We start from the raw sequence: 14,208 nt of genomic DNA, 5'->3' as shown, positions 1-14,208 counted from the left end.
TTAAGCTTATGATGTCCATTAATTTACTATAATGTCAACTTGATTAGCTGCCGTAGCTCAATATGTGTGTGTGTGTGTGTGTGTGTGTGTGTGTGTGTGTGTGTGTGTGTGTGTGTGTGTGTGTGTGTGTGTGTATTTGTGTGCATCTGTGAGACAGCTGGTGCAGACGTCTCTTGATACGTCTTTGAGCATAAATGCCTGTCGACACTTGTCTGCATCAAACAGCCTTAACACAACAGGTTCTCTCTGTCTGTCTGTCTGTCTGTCTGTCTGCCTGTCTGTCTATCGATCTGTCTGTCTCTCTGCCTGGGTGCCTGTCTGTCTGTTTTGAGTATGTGTCTGCAAGGTTGGTAGCAGCTTGACAGTTTCCATAGGGACATTTTCAACAGGAAAGGAAGGACTGGCCACACAGAGACAAGACAGACACACAGTATATGTATATGTGCACACACGCAAACACATTTAGGTGAATACACACACTGCATGCACACATTAAGTACACAAACAGGTGTATTGGTCTGCGCGCACCTACACACGCACGCGCGCACACACACACACACACACACACACACACACACACACACACACACACACACACAGCCAGTCTCATGTTAGGTGAGTATATCTGGAGTCAATATTTGTCTGCGGCCGGTTTGTTTTCAGATGATTGAAAATCTTAATGTTCAGATTGAAATGTCAAATATTTGAGGTTTGGCCTGCCCGTGTTGCCGTAACCCAGCCACCATGCTGTGAGCCACACCATTGCTTCCGGAGGCCCAGGGCCATTGAGATATTAAGAGTTGCATCATCTCCATTCACTCCAATGGACCAGTTTATTTTACAGCAATGGCAGCGGATCGCTGCCATTGCGTTCCTATAATTAAGGTTCTGGATTATAGCCAGGGAAACCAACTGGTCATGTGAACTCACATTTCATTTCGTTCTAAAGTGCTCTAGTTAATCAGCGACCCGCCTCGTAGTTGTCATTGTAACCGGTTAATCAGGAACACCGCTGGCAAAACAGTAATGGCTGCCTCCGTGGCTGTCTGCCTTGAGCAGTAACATCAACGTTTGTTGAGTTTAAACAGCCATAAAGTGCAGTTATTGTAGAAATAGACTCAATAACAACAATTAAACAGCCGTTCTGCCGAGTGGATTTGGATTTGACTGGATCCAACGCTGATTGGCTGAAAGAGTTGTCTGTCAAAGCAAGTACACCCACCCACTGCAAACACTGGGTGAAAGCTGGAGGCCAGACGGTCTGGTAGAACGAAATGAAATGTGAGTTCATGTGACCGGTTGGTTTACCAGGCTATCTGGATTAAGCAGTGCTGTAGAGATGCAGCAGAATGAGCCGTTTGTGATGTACTTTGAAAGGGTAAGACGTTTAAAGAATAATAATATTGTATATTCGCATTATTATATTTACTTTTGAAGTATTTTCTGGGGGGAAAAACACATTTACGCTTTGAAAATCATAAAAGTGGTCCTCATTCGTAAAGATTCTCTTGCTGAACACAAAGTTCGCTGTTTCATAAACTTTTGTCAACCACAGACCTTATTTCAAGCATTTAACCAAAATCCCCATACAAAAATCCCATTGACTTTTAGATGAACAAAGGAATCTCCGATTCCACATCCTCACATCCAGGTCTTCCGGACTCATTCCTGCTGTACTATACTTACACCTACAGACACAGTACTAAAACTAGGGATGTAATGATAACCGGTTTTAATGATAACCGTGATAATCACTGCACTGATGACATCACTTCCGGGGCAAAATTGAAAGAGAGAACAATGCCCATATATATATATATATATATATATATTTACTAGGGTATCCTGCGCGGATGATGTCACAATGCCTATGACATCACTGATGTCACAATGCCTATGACATCATCAGTGCCTAGGACATCATCAGTGATGTCATAAGATGGTCAATAATGACATCACTGATGATGTCATAGACATTGTGACATCATCAGTGGGACAAAAATTGAAACAGAGCCCACTTGCTCAATTTTATATGAGGTATATGAGCACAGACAAGTGGACTCACCCTGGAGACAGAGCCGTCTCTCTCCTCCATCACGGCTTTCATCTCCTGGGCAGTGATGTCATGTCTCCGTTGCCGTGCCGACCGCAGCCGCTGGACCAGAACCGCCCCAAACTGTTCTACTTCCTGGACCGAGTCAGCTCCACACACACCCTGCAGGAGCTCCTCCACATCCTGTCACACATACGCACACGCATGCGGACACACATACACATGCACACAAACACATTTTTGACTGAACTGATCAGTGCATCATTAAAACATCTGATTAGCACACTAGCTAACATAGCTAGCAGCAGCTAGTGTTAGCATGTTAAAGGAATAGTTCACCCAAATGATGATTTTGTCATTATATGAAACAGAAGTTTGTTGTGTGCATGCCAATAAAACACAGAGAGTTAGCTAGCAGCTTCATGTCAGCCTCCTGAAAAACAGCTGGAGTGAATGAGAGAGCATTTCTTCTTAAAAAGGTAAATAAAAAAACTGTACGTGTAATCACAATATTCCCAGCAGCATTTGAATGCAGCATCTGCTTGATAATGAGCTGAATCTTGTTAGACTTTTGGGCAGACAATTGAGCCATTTGGCTTCAGAACGGGTGGATTCTGCTGTTTGTTTGGTGATTTCTTATGTTTTGGAAGTGTGAAGAAACTGAACAAATATGCGCACATCCAGGCAGAAAAGGTACAGGTGCAAATACTGTTAGACAAAATAAGTCACTATGGGCACAAAGGAGGGAAGTCGGCACTCTAGCAGTTCTGGAGAAAGCTCACATGAAGCTGCTACTAATTCAGTGGGCATTTCAGCCTGCCTATCTTTGACGCCTATGCGGAAATTGCATTCTTTCAAATGGCCAGTGGGGGTCGCAGCTTGTGTAGCACTCCCGGGAACATCCATTCAACTATATGGGAAACGAGCCAACTTCTCTCTCGGTCTATGTCTTAATTAAACACTTTCCAAATTAGTGTATGGTCTGAAAAAACAATTTCAAGTCTTTTTCATGCTCTAACACGCTCCGTTTTCCAAATGATAGCCCCATTTCGAGGAAAATTGACGACAAACATCGGATAATAAGAACAGTAATACTTCCGACCGGTAGAGGCAGCAATGTGCCGCAAGGCATGAGGTAGCAAGTAATAGTTGAGCAAATTATCAGAAAATAGCGTTACTTTATGATATTTTAATAATGTTAGTAGACACACGTAACTATATAGATACCATACATCTAACGTCCATAACATGGCAGACCATTTAACGTTATTTATACCGTTAGATAAAGCCTTAAGCCTTCTCTGTATTCAGACATTCAGACCATTGGATTCAGCACAGAAACCGGAGTACGTTATAAGGTTTTAAATAGAGTCACGTTATAAACAACTAACCAACGCTGGGGGTCCATATGGAAACAGTGTTACTCGAAATGGTTAAAAGTTAAATCAATTTGGTCATTCAGTGCCGTTTTACTGCAATGTAAAGTAAGTAGCGTTAGCGGCTACATTAGCCAAAGTAGCTGACTACCCATAATGCATTACGGCGATAAGGGAGACAGAGCAAATTCGGAAACTCCCCCGGCAGCCGCTAGGGGCAGCCGCCCCCTCCCCTCGTACTTCCGTGTAGCATTCATTCATTCAACCAATCAAACGAAATCAAACAATATCCGGAAGTGAGCTTCATTTTGCTGTGTCAAAGTCAATGAGCTATGTTGGTCCATTATATATAGGTCAATGTACCAATTACATTAACTAGTACCATGCATGACTGCATCTATAGACTGTGCCCCCCCAGCTGTGTGCGTGTGTGTGTGTGTGTGTGTGTGTGTGTGTGTGTGTGTGTGTGTGTGTGTGTGTGTTACCATGTCACTCTCCTCTACGTTGATATTCTCCACCCTGGGGAGAGAGAGAGAGAGCGCGAGAGGGACAGGGAGGGAGAGAGAGACAGAGAGGGGGGAGAGAGCATCATGCTCACTTTCTATTGCTTAGTGAAGCTGTTTGTAAACATGCAGTGAACTCTGAACATATCCAGACTTCACTCGAATGGCCTGCATGTTTAGCATCAAATGTCCGTTGTGAGCGTGCTATTAACGCTCACGCATCTGTTCGTGCATATCAATTAATTAAAGGAGCAAACTCACGGCCAGATGCATCGATTTCCTTAAGTGCCAAGTGTGCAAACGGCTTGAATGGTTTATTTTCCTCCCGGTCTACCTGTCTGTCTTGTATTGTGAAAATGCAATATAAGATATTCGAGACATAACTTTTGTGGGGAGAAATAAATTGAAAACTAGTCAGATATGACTTGAATTCTACTTGTAAAATCGCCTTTTCCACCGTTTAACATTTGTGTGACCACTATTTTGACTGGCAGCTTTTGGGCGATGTAAGAAGTGTTCATTTTTTGGCACATTGCCACCCCATGTTATTGCCTGAAAAATGCATTGAAGGTTTTTTCATGGAGTGAAGAATTGCTTCCTGAAATATATCTCTGATGTAATCTACGTCGAAAAATTTAATTAAAAGTCTGCCTCGCATAAACACCGTGATTATATATATATATATATATATATATATATATATACACACACACATACACAATTGGTCGTGTCTGCCGGTGGGAAGCCGGATTAAGGGTATGTGTCCTGGCCACTGCACTAGCACCTTCTCTGGTCGGTCGGGGCGCCTGTTCAGGGGGCCAGGGGAACTAGGGGGGAGGGTGTGACCCTCCCACGCGCCATGTCCTGCTAGTGGAACTCCTTGCTGTCAGGTGAAAAGAAGCGGCTGGCGACTGCACATGTATTGGAGGAAGCAAGTGCTAGTCTACAACTCTCCCAGATCAGCAGAGGGGGTGGAGTAACGACCGGGACAGCAGGGGGAATTGGCCAAGTACCATTTGGGGAGAAAATAGGAGGGGAAAAAAGATAAGAATGAATCGGCTTGCTCCTGTCTGTCTGTCTGTCTGTCTTGTCTTGTCTGTCTGTCTGTCTGTCTGTCTGTCTGTCTGTCTGTCTGTCTGTCTGTCTGTCTGTCTATCTGCTTGCATGTCTGTCTGTCTGTCTGTCTGTCTGAGAGGAGGTGTAGCTGGTAACTAGCTGATCTCCTCCTGCTCCACTCCTCCTGGGAAGCTCCTCTCTTTTCATTTAGCCAGAGCTGTTTTGCTGTAATAAACTGTAATAAGGTGGCCAAGGCAGCCGCTCCGCAGGGAGAGGCAGGTGATGAAATCGCCTCCAATAACCCTCTAACACCCTGCGCTTACTCTCCCCCACTGACAGAGCCACAGCTCACCACACAGCATCATTAACATTATACAGCTACAACTCACAGAGCCACAGCTCACCACACAGCATCATTACTCTCCCCCACTGACAGAGCCACAGCTCACCACACAGCATCATTACTCTCCCCCACTGACAGAGCCACAGCTCACCACAAAGCATCATTAACATTTTTATCCAGCTACAACTCAGAGCCACAGCTCACCACACAGCATCATTCACATTTTTATACAGCTACAACTCACAGAGCCACAGCTCACCACACAGCATCATTACTCTCCCCGACTGACAGAGCCACAGCTCACCACAAAGCATCATTAACATTTTTATCCAGCTACAACTCAGAGCCACAGCTCACCACACAGCATCATTCACATTTTTATACAGCTACAACTCACAGAGCCACAGCTCACCACACAGCATCATTCACATTTTTATACAGCTACAACTCACAGAGCCACAGCTCACCACACAGCATCATTAACATTTGTATACAGCTACAACTCACAGAGCCACAGCTCACCACACAGCGTCATTAACATTTTTATACAGCTACAACTCACAGAGCCACAGCTCACCACACAGCGTCATTAACATTTTTATACAGCTACAACTCACAGAACACCTAAATGTCCGAATAACCAAACTTCATATTGTAGTGACTACTAGCGAACTCTGGGGGCAGAAATCACAATAGCAGGTGTGGGTAGCGAGTCACGTCGTTACATGGCTTGCAAGGAACTATGGGATCCTCAGCGGACTAATAAGCACGCTCTAGCAGCCTGGTATATCAGTCTGATGCTTAAAGAAGAATTTCTGTATTTTTCAACGTGGACCCTATTTTTATTAAATACTTTTAAAATACTTTTTTCCAATATATTTTAAGACCTCAACGCAACTTTTGTCACATCAGTGATCAGCGTGTAAATCACAAGTTTCATAATAATGATACGATATTACATTCTTTGGACAACAATACGATATTTGCTGATATCACAAAGTCTGCCACGATATAATTTTGATTAAATTCAGGGGTCTACGATCAATTTGTCCATTTAACACAATCAGCACAATAGCTACAAAATGTAATACCTCATCAAATGGTGATTAAGAATTTCTTATACTTTCTATATCATTATAATCTCAGGAATATAAGCACATGGGCAGTGTTTACCTTCTCTCTCTGTTTTCCTCACGGAAAGCTCCCATTTCCAAAAGTGGGTTGATAAGCGATAAAGCCATCCTTTAATTTTCCCTAAATTAATTTTCCAACTTTTAATACATTTCAAGATCCCACATAATGTGAATAGAATTTTTTTAAATAAATGCATTCATTCATTCACCTTCTGCTTGATCAAAGCAGAAGTCTTGTAAGAGTTGCGTTGTTTGCCGGAAGTCAGCTGTGGTGTGGCAAGCTGGGAGCTGCCATGTTTGGTTTGGAGTAACAGCTGATGCTGAATGATTTTGTAAGTTGTGGCTGAATATTTATCTGATCTCGACAATATGGACGAGGCACTTGAATTTGATGGCCGCCCATATTTATTTGAGCCGGACTAATGTTATACGGACTGACATGATTACATTGGAGCCATTGCAGCTGCTGGCCGGTTGATGTGACCTTGCTCAATACTGCACCAAAATTTCTCCTCTCACTAGGTAGTTGAACATAAAAAAAAAAAAAAAAAATACAGTCCAGGTTGAAAAATACTGAAATTCTTCGCCTTTCGTAATGACTCCGCGCTAAGATGCCTCTCTTCTTGCGGTGAGAGAGGGCATCTGCTCGGACTAGAATAGAGAATCCCCCCCCCCCGTAGGGGATTCTTCAGGAGTCAAGACATTGGTGATGGCCTGGGGAGGTGGGTGGGTCGAAACGCAGCTTTCAGAGAATGGGATGCGATCAGCTCGGGTACAGCGACCAAAAGATCAGGGAAAGAGGACGATGACCCACAGAGCATGGCTATAAATACTGCTACGTCATAGCCTCGGGACTGACGACATTATCGGCGTCATATAGGCAAGTGCGTCACGCGGACGTCACGCTGGGATTACACTTGTGCTCGTCACACTAGGATTACATAAGGTGAGGTGAGGTCACTAGGATTGCGCGTGGTGCGAGGCAGCGTGTCTGGTCTTCATCTTGAAACTAGGTCGAGACCACCATTTCAATCATGAGAGACCAGAGGGTAGAGTTTTAACAAGCAAGCTTTATTCAAGTATGGCAGAGCGATAAGATCTATGGCATGGGACGGTATGGCAACTAATTCTGATGGCATGGCAGCATGGCGACTAGTTCTTTGGCGTAATGACTCCGCGCTAAGATGCCTCTCTTCTTGCGGTGAGAGAGGGCATCTGCTCGGACTAGAATAGAGAATCCCCTGAGTATCCCATAGTTCCTTGTGACCCCCAGAGTTCACTAGTAGTCACTACAATACGAAGTTTGGTTATTCGGACATTTAGGTGTTGAGGAATTACGGAATTATTATATTTACAGAAAGCACCTTGTAGATAATGAAGCCCAAAGTCATCTGTGTATTTCCTATAAATCAAGGCAATATTTCTTAGCAATAGGCTTTTGTTATGGCACTCAATTCCTGTGCCATGGCTGCAGTTATGGAAATCGCCCACTCCGTGGGCTCCCAAAATCATGACTGACAGACAGACACCGCCCACCCACCTAGGCGCCATCGTGCAACTGTGCGCCATCGGCTCATACTACATGTCGAGTGACATCACTGATGACATCATAACGTCTGAGTGACATCACAGTTGGGCAAATCACAGTTGCTCGAGTGATATCACTGATGACATCACAGTTGCTCAAGTGACAACACTGATGGGATCACTTCCATCACAAATCGTGACTGACACCGCCCGGACAGACAGAGCCCACTTAGCCAATTTTAATATAATGAAGAAAGAAGGATCTGGAGCACACGGTCAATTCAGCAATTTAATAAAGGTGCAAACTTGATGTTTCGACACAAGCAGTGTCTTCTTCAGAGTCAAACTGCTCCAGATCCTTCTTTCTTCATTCACTTTAAAGTCCCTGTTCTGAAGAGGCACCGGTTGCAAGGTTCGTCAGCTGAAGCGCGGATTTCCCTCTGTTTTATGTATTTAATGGCTCATTAAGGTTTCCATAGAGAGTATGAAATTGATTGTGTGTAAAGGAATTCTATCAATCAATAATGTTTCAGTCATAAAAACAACAAGAAACGCAGCAGTTAGCACACACTGCTTCACACACACACACACACACACACACACACACACACACACACACACACACACACACACACACACACACACACACACACACACACACAATTACCCTTGCATCAAACACCCACACACACCCAGATTATCCATGCATCAAACAGCCACACAAAAACACACGTTGACAGAGGTATTACACACAGCCTCTCTCCCATTAGGAAAACACACAACTCCACTCCACTGCCACCCCCCCCCCCCCCCCCCCACACACACACACACACACACACACACACACACACCGTCCTGACAGATGGAACATGCTCTTCCATATTCTCTCCCTCATAAAGGGATGTGGCCTCCGATATCAATTACCCTCTCATCCTGGGGGGGAGGGGGAGGGGGGTAACATGGGGGGTGGGGGGGTCTGTAATTAGATTTGTGGGTGTATTTCTGGGCTCCTTGAGGAGGATTGAGCTGTTTCACAGCTTTCAACCAGACTGAGGACGCATAATGAAGAGGAGAGGAGGGGGGTGGGGGAGAAGGGGGAGAAGGGGGGCGGGGGAGGAGGGAGAGGCAGTCTGGTCACCAGAATAAAATGTCTGCATTTCTGCACTCCACAGATACCTAGAATATCAATGTTTCTCAACCAAAAACATGCATATCCAGGGTTTTTCCTGCATAGAGAATACAGAGGCTGCCTGACCAACTCCGACAGGTGTCTTCATAGAAAACACTATCTTCTAACACAGGGGTCTCAAACTCACGGGCCCCCGGGCCAGACACGGCCCCTAAAACGATTTCATACAGCCCGCCACTTGATATCAAGTTATAGTGAAATCAGGCCCGCACCTCCGCTCGTTGTAAAACACAGAGCGCGCTCCCGAGGCGCATGGACGAGGCGCTGCCTTAATGCAGACGAGTCGCACTTCACACCAGGGTTGCCAGATAAATTTCCATAGATGTGCAGTTCCTTGAGCTGTTTTGTGTGCATTTCGTCAGCAGTATCTGGCAACACGGCTTCACACTCCAGGCCAGCGGGATGATCACTGCATGTAAAATCCACCTCATTAGCAGGTGATTCGGTTCACCAGAGTGAAAAAACAAGTGGAAAGAAAAACATTTGCTCGCTAAAATGTTATCTTTTGTTGAGAAGTGAACATGTCGCTGTCAAAAGGCAAAAGAAAGGTTGATGGCGAGCACAGACAGTTTCAGGAGAAGTGGGAGAGTGATTATTTTTTCGTCGAGTTCAAAGGGAATGCCGCCTGCCTCATTTGCAAAGAGAAAATCGCCTTACTGAAACAATATAACCTGAAGCGACATTATTCAACTAAACATGCAGAGCAGTAGCCTATGCAAAGTACCGGGGAGATGAGAGGGACAAACGCACTGCACAGCTAAAGAAAGAGCTGTCAATACAACAACATCTCTTCCAGAAGGCAGAAAAGAGGCTGATGCAGCAGTTGAAGCAAGTTACGTGGTGAGTGAGATGATCGGCAAAGCGGGGAAACCGTTTACTGAAAGCACGTTTCTAAATGACTGCATGCTGCAGGTTGCAAATATCGTCTGTCCAGAAAAAAAGTAACTTCAGCAACATCAGCCTTTCAGCCAACACAGTGGCAGAGCGGATTACTGAGCTGTCAAGTGACATTTAAGATCAGTTCTAATTCTAACTGGAGTTCCAAGGGACAGTTGAAAATTAACACTGGCTCATTTAGTAATGTGCATTGTCCCTAAAAAAAGAAAACAAAGTCCCTCAAATAAACAAATAAATTGTTAATGTAAAAAATAGATTGTCCCTCAAATAAATGAATAAATTGTTAATGTTGAGTTAATGCATTTTTCTTTTCTTTTTTAATACTTGAAGTGGCCCCCTTGTGACAAGACTGGACACTCAGCGGCCCCCAGGTAATTAGAGTTTGAGACCCCTGTTCTAACAAGCGTTGCACTTGGTGGATTTCTGTCATTTGTAATTGCAGCATTACACCGATGTGTTGACAATTTAATGTTAAATATTCTTTAATAAAGTAATTTGTTTAAAAAACAGCCTTCTGAGTACCTTTGCAGAGTCTAATCGGTGCACAATCAACATAGAAAACATCTATTTTCATTCCAACTCAAAAAATATCATATCAGCTGCCCAGCGGTGAAGTTTCCTCCACTAAATACGGTATCAATCTCAAAAACCCTATATGGGTGGGGCTCTAGTAGAACCACGTCCGCGTCATTTTGAGCCAGGGAAAACCTGATATCACGTTTCTAGATATGTGTACCGGTATATCATTATGAACATTATTCACCTTTTTCCTAGACTTTGACCTTCCCCGTGATTCTCAGCGGTACCCAGTTGTCGACTTCCTGTTTAAAAAATAATTAGCTAACAAAGAGCTATTGTGGTACTGTATGGGCTTATTTTAGCCGAAATGGATAAAAATAGTATGTGGTTGCATAGTGGCCGCTTTTATTTTGAAGGCTAAATGTCCAAATCGCAACTCTTATATTTTCTCATACAACGGTGCTTTAGCGGTCTCTCTTTCTAGTCTCGCAGTAGGCAAGTCGCTGGAAGCTTGCTGACGTGTGACGTTGGGTCTGACCACGTGAGACTACTCTCTTTCAGTCTCTTTTGCTATCAACGGTCCTCGGCGGAAACAGGAAGCCAGCAACTGGAAACAGGGAGGGAGGGTGTCATGGAAGCACCCACTGGCTTACCATGAAACTCGTGAATAGAGTCTGCTATTGAAATAGCGCGGTGGCGAGTAAGGGTGTTGTGGTCGGGGTGGATGGAGGGAGTAAACACTTGCCTTTCACACCAGAGAGCTGTGTTCAAGTCCCAATGTTCAAAGTCTACATTTAAACCGTAAGTCACATTTAACATTTTTGTTATTTAAAGTCCCTGGAAACCAGAAATCATTTTTTATTATTTAGCATTTTGAGTTCATCACATCACAGGAACCTATGTTAACACATTGAGTGCCAAGGACGTCTGTGGACGTCCTAAAAAAAAGTAACGAGAAGTGCCAAGGACGTCTGTGGACGTCCTAAAATCATAATTCATATTATTCCATAATTCTGCTGTTTAAGGTCGTACCCAGCCAGTGAGCATGAATCCCTTCAAGGGATCACACGGCGCCACCTTAAAAATCGACACGGGAGCTGCGCCACCCACCTCAGATCCTTTACTTTGTGCAGGAGAAAGCGGAGAAAGCCGTGATCAAAGACGAGACACCGATGCATGCTGCAGCCAGAGCCATATAGATTGCTCTGTCTGCAGCTGACAGTTGGCTACGATCCGCGCCCACAACTGAGCTCCTCCGCCTCTGTCTATCCGCCTGCACATAGTCTCTCCACACGACCACCCGCCAGAAAGGCAGCACCCGAAGCCGAACGGCCAAACCCCCTCCCGCAGTCCCGTTTGCCACTTCCTCGTTGCGCTGGGATCCGCCCGGGGCAAAAACGGAGGCAGCGAAAATGACTGACAGAAAGACTGTGTGCGTGTGGGGAGGAGTCTGCAGCTCAGGGGTGGAGAGGGGGGGAGAGGGGGGTGGGGCACGCAGGCTGCACAGAACTACACCATGTCACCACATCAGAAAATACCAGCCAGAGTCAGCGAATGTGCCCGAAATTAGAGTGCAAAAAGTATTCATAAAAGTGACTTTATCTTGAAAAGTAAAAAAAGACAGCAGAAAACCCTTGAAAGTGCTCTTCTTTCAGAGGCTGTCATTTCATAATGGAACTGTCTAGAAACAAAATTTCTTCTTTGAAAGAAGCAGGAGTGTCCAATGTTTCATTAGAGTCCAGTCATTAGAGTCCAGCCCTAATAGAAAAAATTCTATAGCTGTTTTCAACTGAATGGAAGTGAATCTGGCACAGGCTCCAGACAATTTTACTGAAGCGCTGTGGCACTCAATGTGTTAATAAGCCACCAGCCAAATTTGAACGATGATGAACGTCACAAAGTATATGAATTTAGGTTTGACAGTCATGAGAATCAATTCGATTTTAGACTCTCTTTTCTCCCGCGGACTGTGTGGGCGTGTCCCCTGTGGTGCGTGCAGCCAGGACTGCAGCTCCTCCGAGACAGAGAGAGAGAGAGAAGGAAAGAGAGATGGAGTGTGTGTGTGTGTGTGTGTGTGTGTGTGTGTGTGTGTGTGTGTGTGTGCGTGCGTGCGTGCGTGTGACAGTGAGAGAGAGAGAGAGAGAGAGAGAGAGAGCAGGCAGCATACACAGGCAGTCAGGCACACAGAGCGGGAGGTACGGCTCTGGCGGGAGGGAGACAGACAGACACTGAGCGAGCGCTGTGATTGGCCAAATCTTATGACGTGATAAGATCATTCAGTTTAGCACCGCGCGCAACACTCTCTTCAATAAGGAAGTGGAAATCCAGACCTTGTAGAAAAGTGGCGATTTTGGGGCTTTTGGTTGAAAGTAATGTCTCCTACTTTCTGAGGCACACAATTACGGTACTCACATAAGACCCTAAATTTAATAGTTAGAAGGTTTTCTGTGGATTTTGGTTTCCAGGGACTTTAAGCATAACTCAAACCATAACCTTAACCAAGTTGTTTTACTTGCCTAAACATAACCAGTTGTTAAAGTTGTTTTACTTGCCTAAACATAACCAGTTGTTAGTTGTTTGACTTGTGTTTAACGTTGGAAGGACGTTTTCAAATTAACAGGTGTTTTGTACATTTAAATTCACGTTGAGATTGTGCTATCCCTGGTTTTGGTAAAATGACGGCATTTTATTCTGGCAACCGGGTTGGAGGAGCAGAGGTCTTCAGATAAACAAACTAAACAGCTTCAACTCTCACATTTAAATAAACAAACAAATCAGCTTATTTCACTGTCCTCACCAGAGTACCAACACGCATGCATGCATGCATGCACGCGTGCACACACACACACCATTTTTGTGGGTTTTTATGCTATATTTCTTGCTATTTTTTGCTATATATATAATTTTTTACCTCATTTATGACTGTTTTTACTCTTTTTAACATTTAATATTTGATATTTTTCTTTTATGTCTACTACGTAGTTGTTGCTTGCCTTGTCGTAAAGGATGCCATTGTTCAGAATGACCTCTTGTTATCGTGTGCATCCGATAAATAAAACACTTTGACTTTGAATGATTATAAAATGCTTCCAACCAAACGATGTTACTGTTCCCCTTCACACCCAGATGCAACCAAACGATGTACGACCTGGTTCCTGTCCCTCTTCACACCCAGATCCAACCAAACAATGTACTACCGGTTCCTGTCCCTCTTCACACCCAGATCCAACCAAACGATGTACTACCGGTTCCTGTCCCTCTTCACACCCAGATCCAACCAAACGATGTACAACCTGGTTACTGTCCCTATTCACACCCAGATCCAACCAAACGATGTACAACCTGGTTACTGTCCATATTCACACCCAGATCCAACCAAACAATGTACAACCTGGTTACTGTCCCTATTCACACCCAGATCCAACCAAACGATGTACAACCTGGTTACTGTCCCTATTCACACCCAGATCCAACCAAACGATGTACAACCTGGTTACTGTTCCCCTTCAGACCCAGATCCAACCAAACGATGTACTACCGGTTCCTGTCCCTATTCACACCCAGATCCAACCAAACGATGTACGACCTGGTTACTGTCCCTATTCACACCCA

The 14,208-nt window shown here is 44.4% G+C and overlaps 1 protein-coding gene across 1 annotated transcript in view; it reads right to left on the bottom strand.

Moving 5' to 3' along the window:
• Positions 1-14,208, bottom strand: part of mipol1 (mirror-image polydactyly 1) — a gene marked incomplete at both ends in the record, with an annotated part of 108,077 nt that overhangs the window by 71,518 nt on the left and 22,351 nt on the right. Inside the window, 2 exons of the mRNA XM_083633042.1 lie at positions 2,066-2,236; positions 3,915-3,948. Of these exons, the coding sequence (XP_083489168.1) occupies positions 2,066-2,236; positions 3,915-3,948 (205 nt within the window). The remainder of the gene's footprint in view (positions 1-2,065; positions 2,237-3,914; positions 3,949-14,208) is intronic.

The sequence above is a fragment of the Poromitra crassiceps genome (assembly GCF_964638095.1).
Source record: "Poromitra crassiceps genome assembly, chromosome: 3".
Lineage (NCBI taxonomy): Eukaryota > Metazoa > Chordata > Actinopteri > Beryciformes > Melamphaidae > Poromitra > Poromitra crassiceps.
The sequence above is the reverse complement of the archived record's forward strand: the minus strand, read 5'-3'. Positions and strand labels throughout refer to the sequence as shown.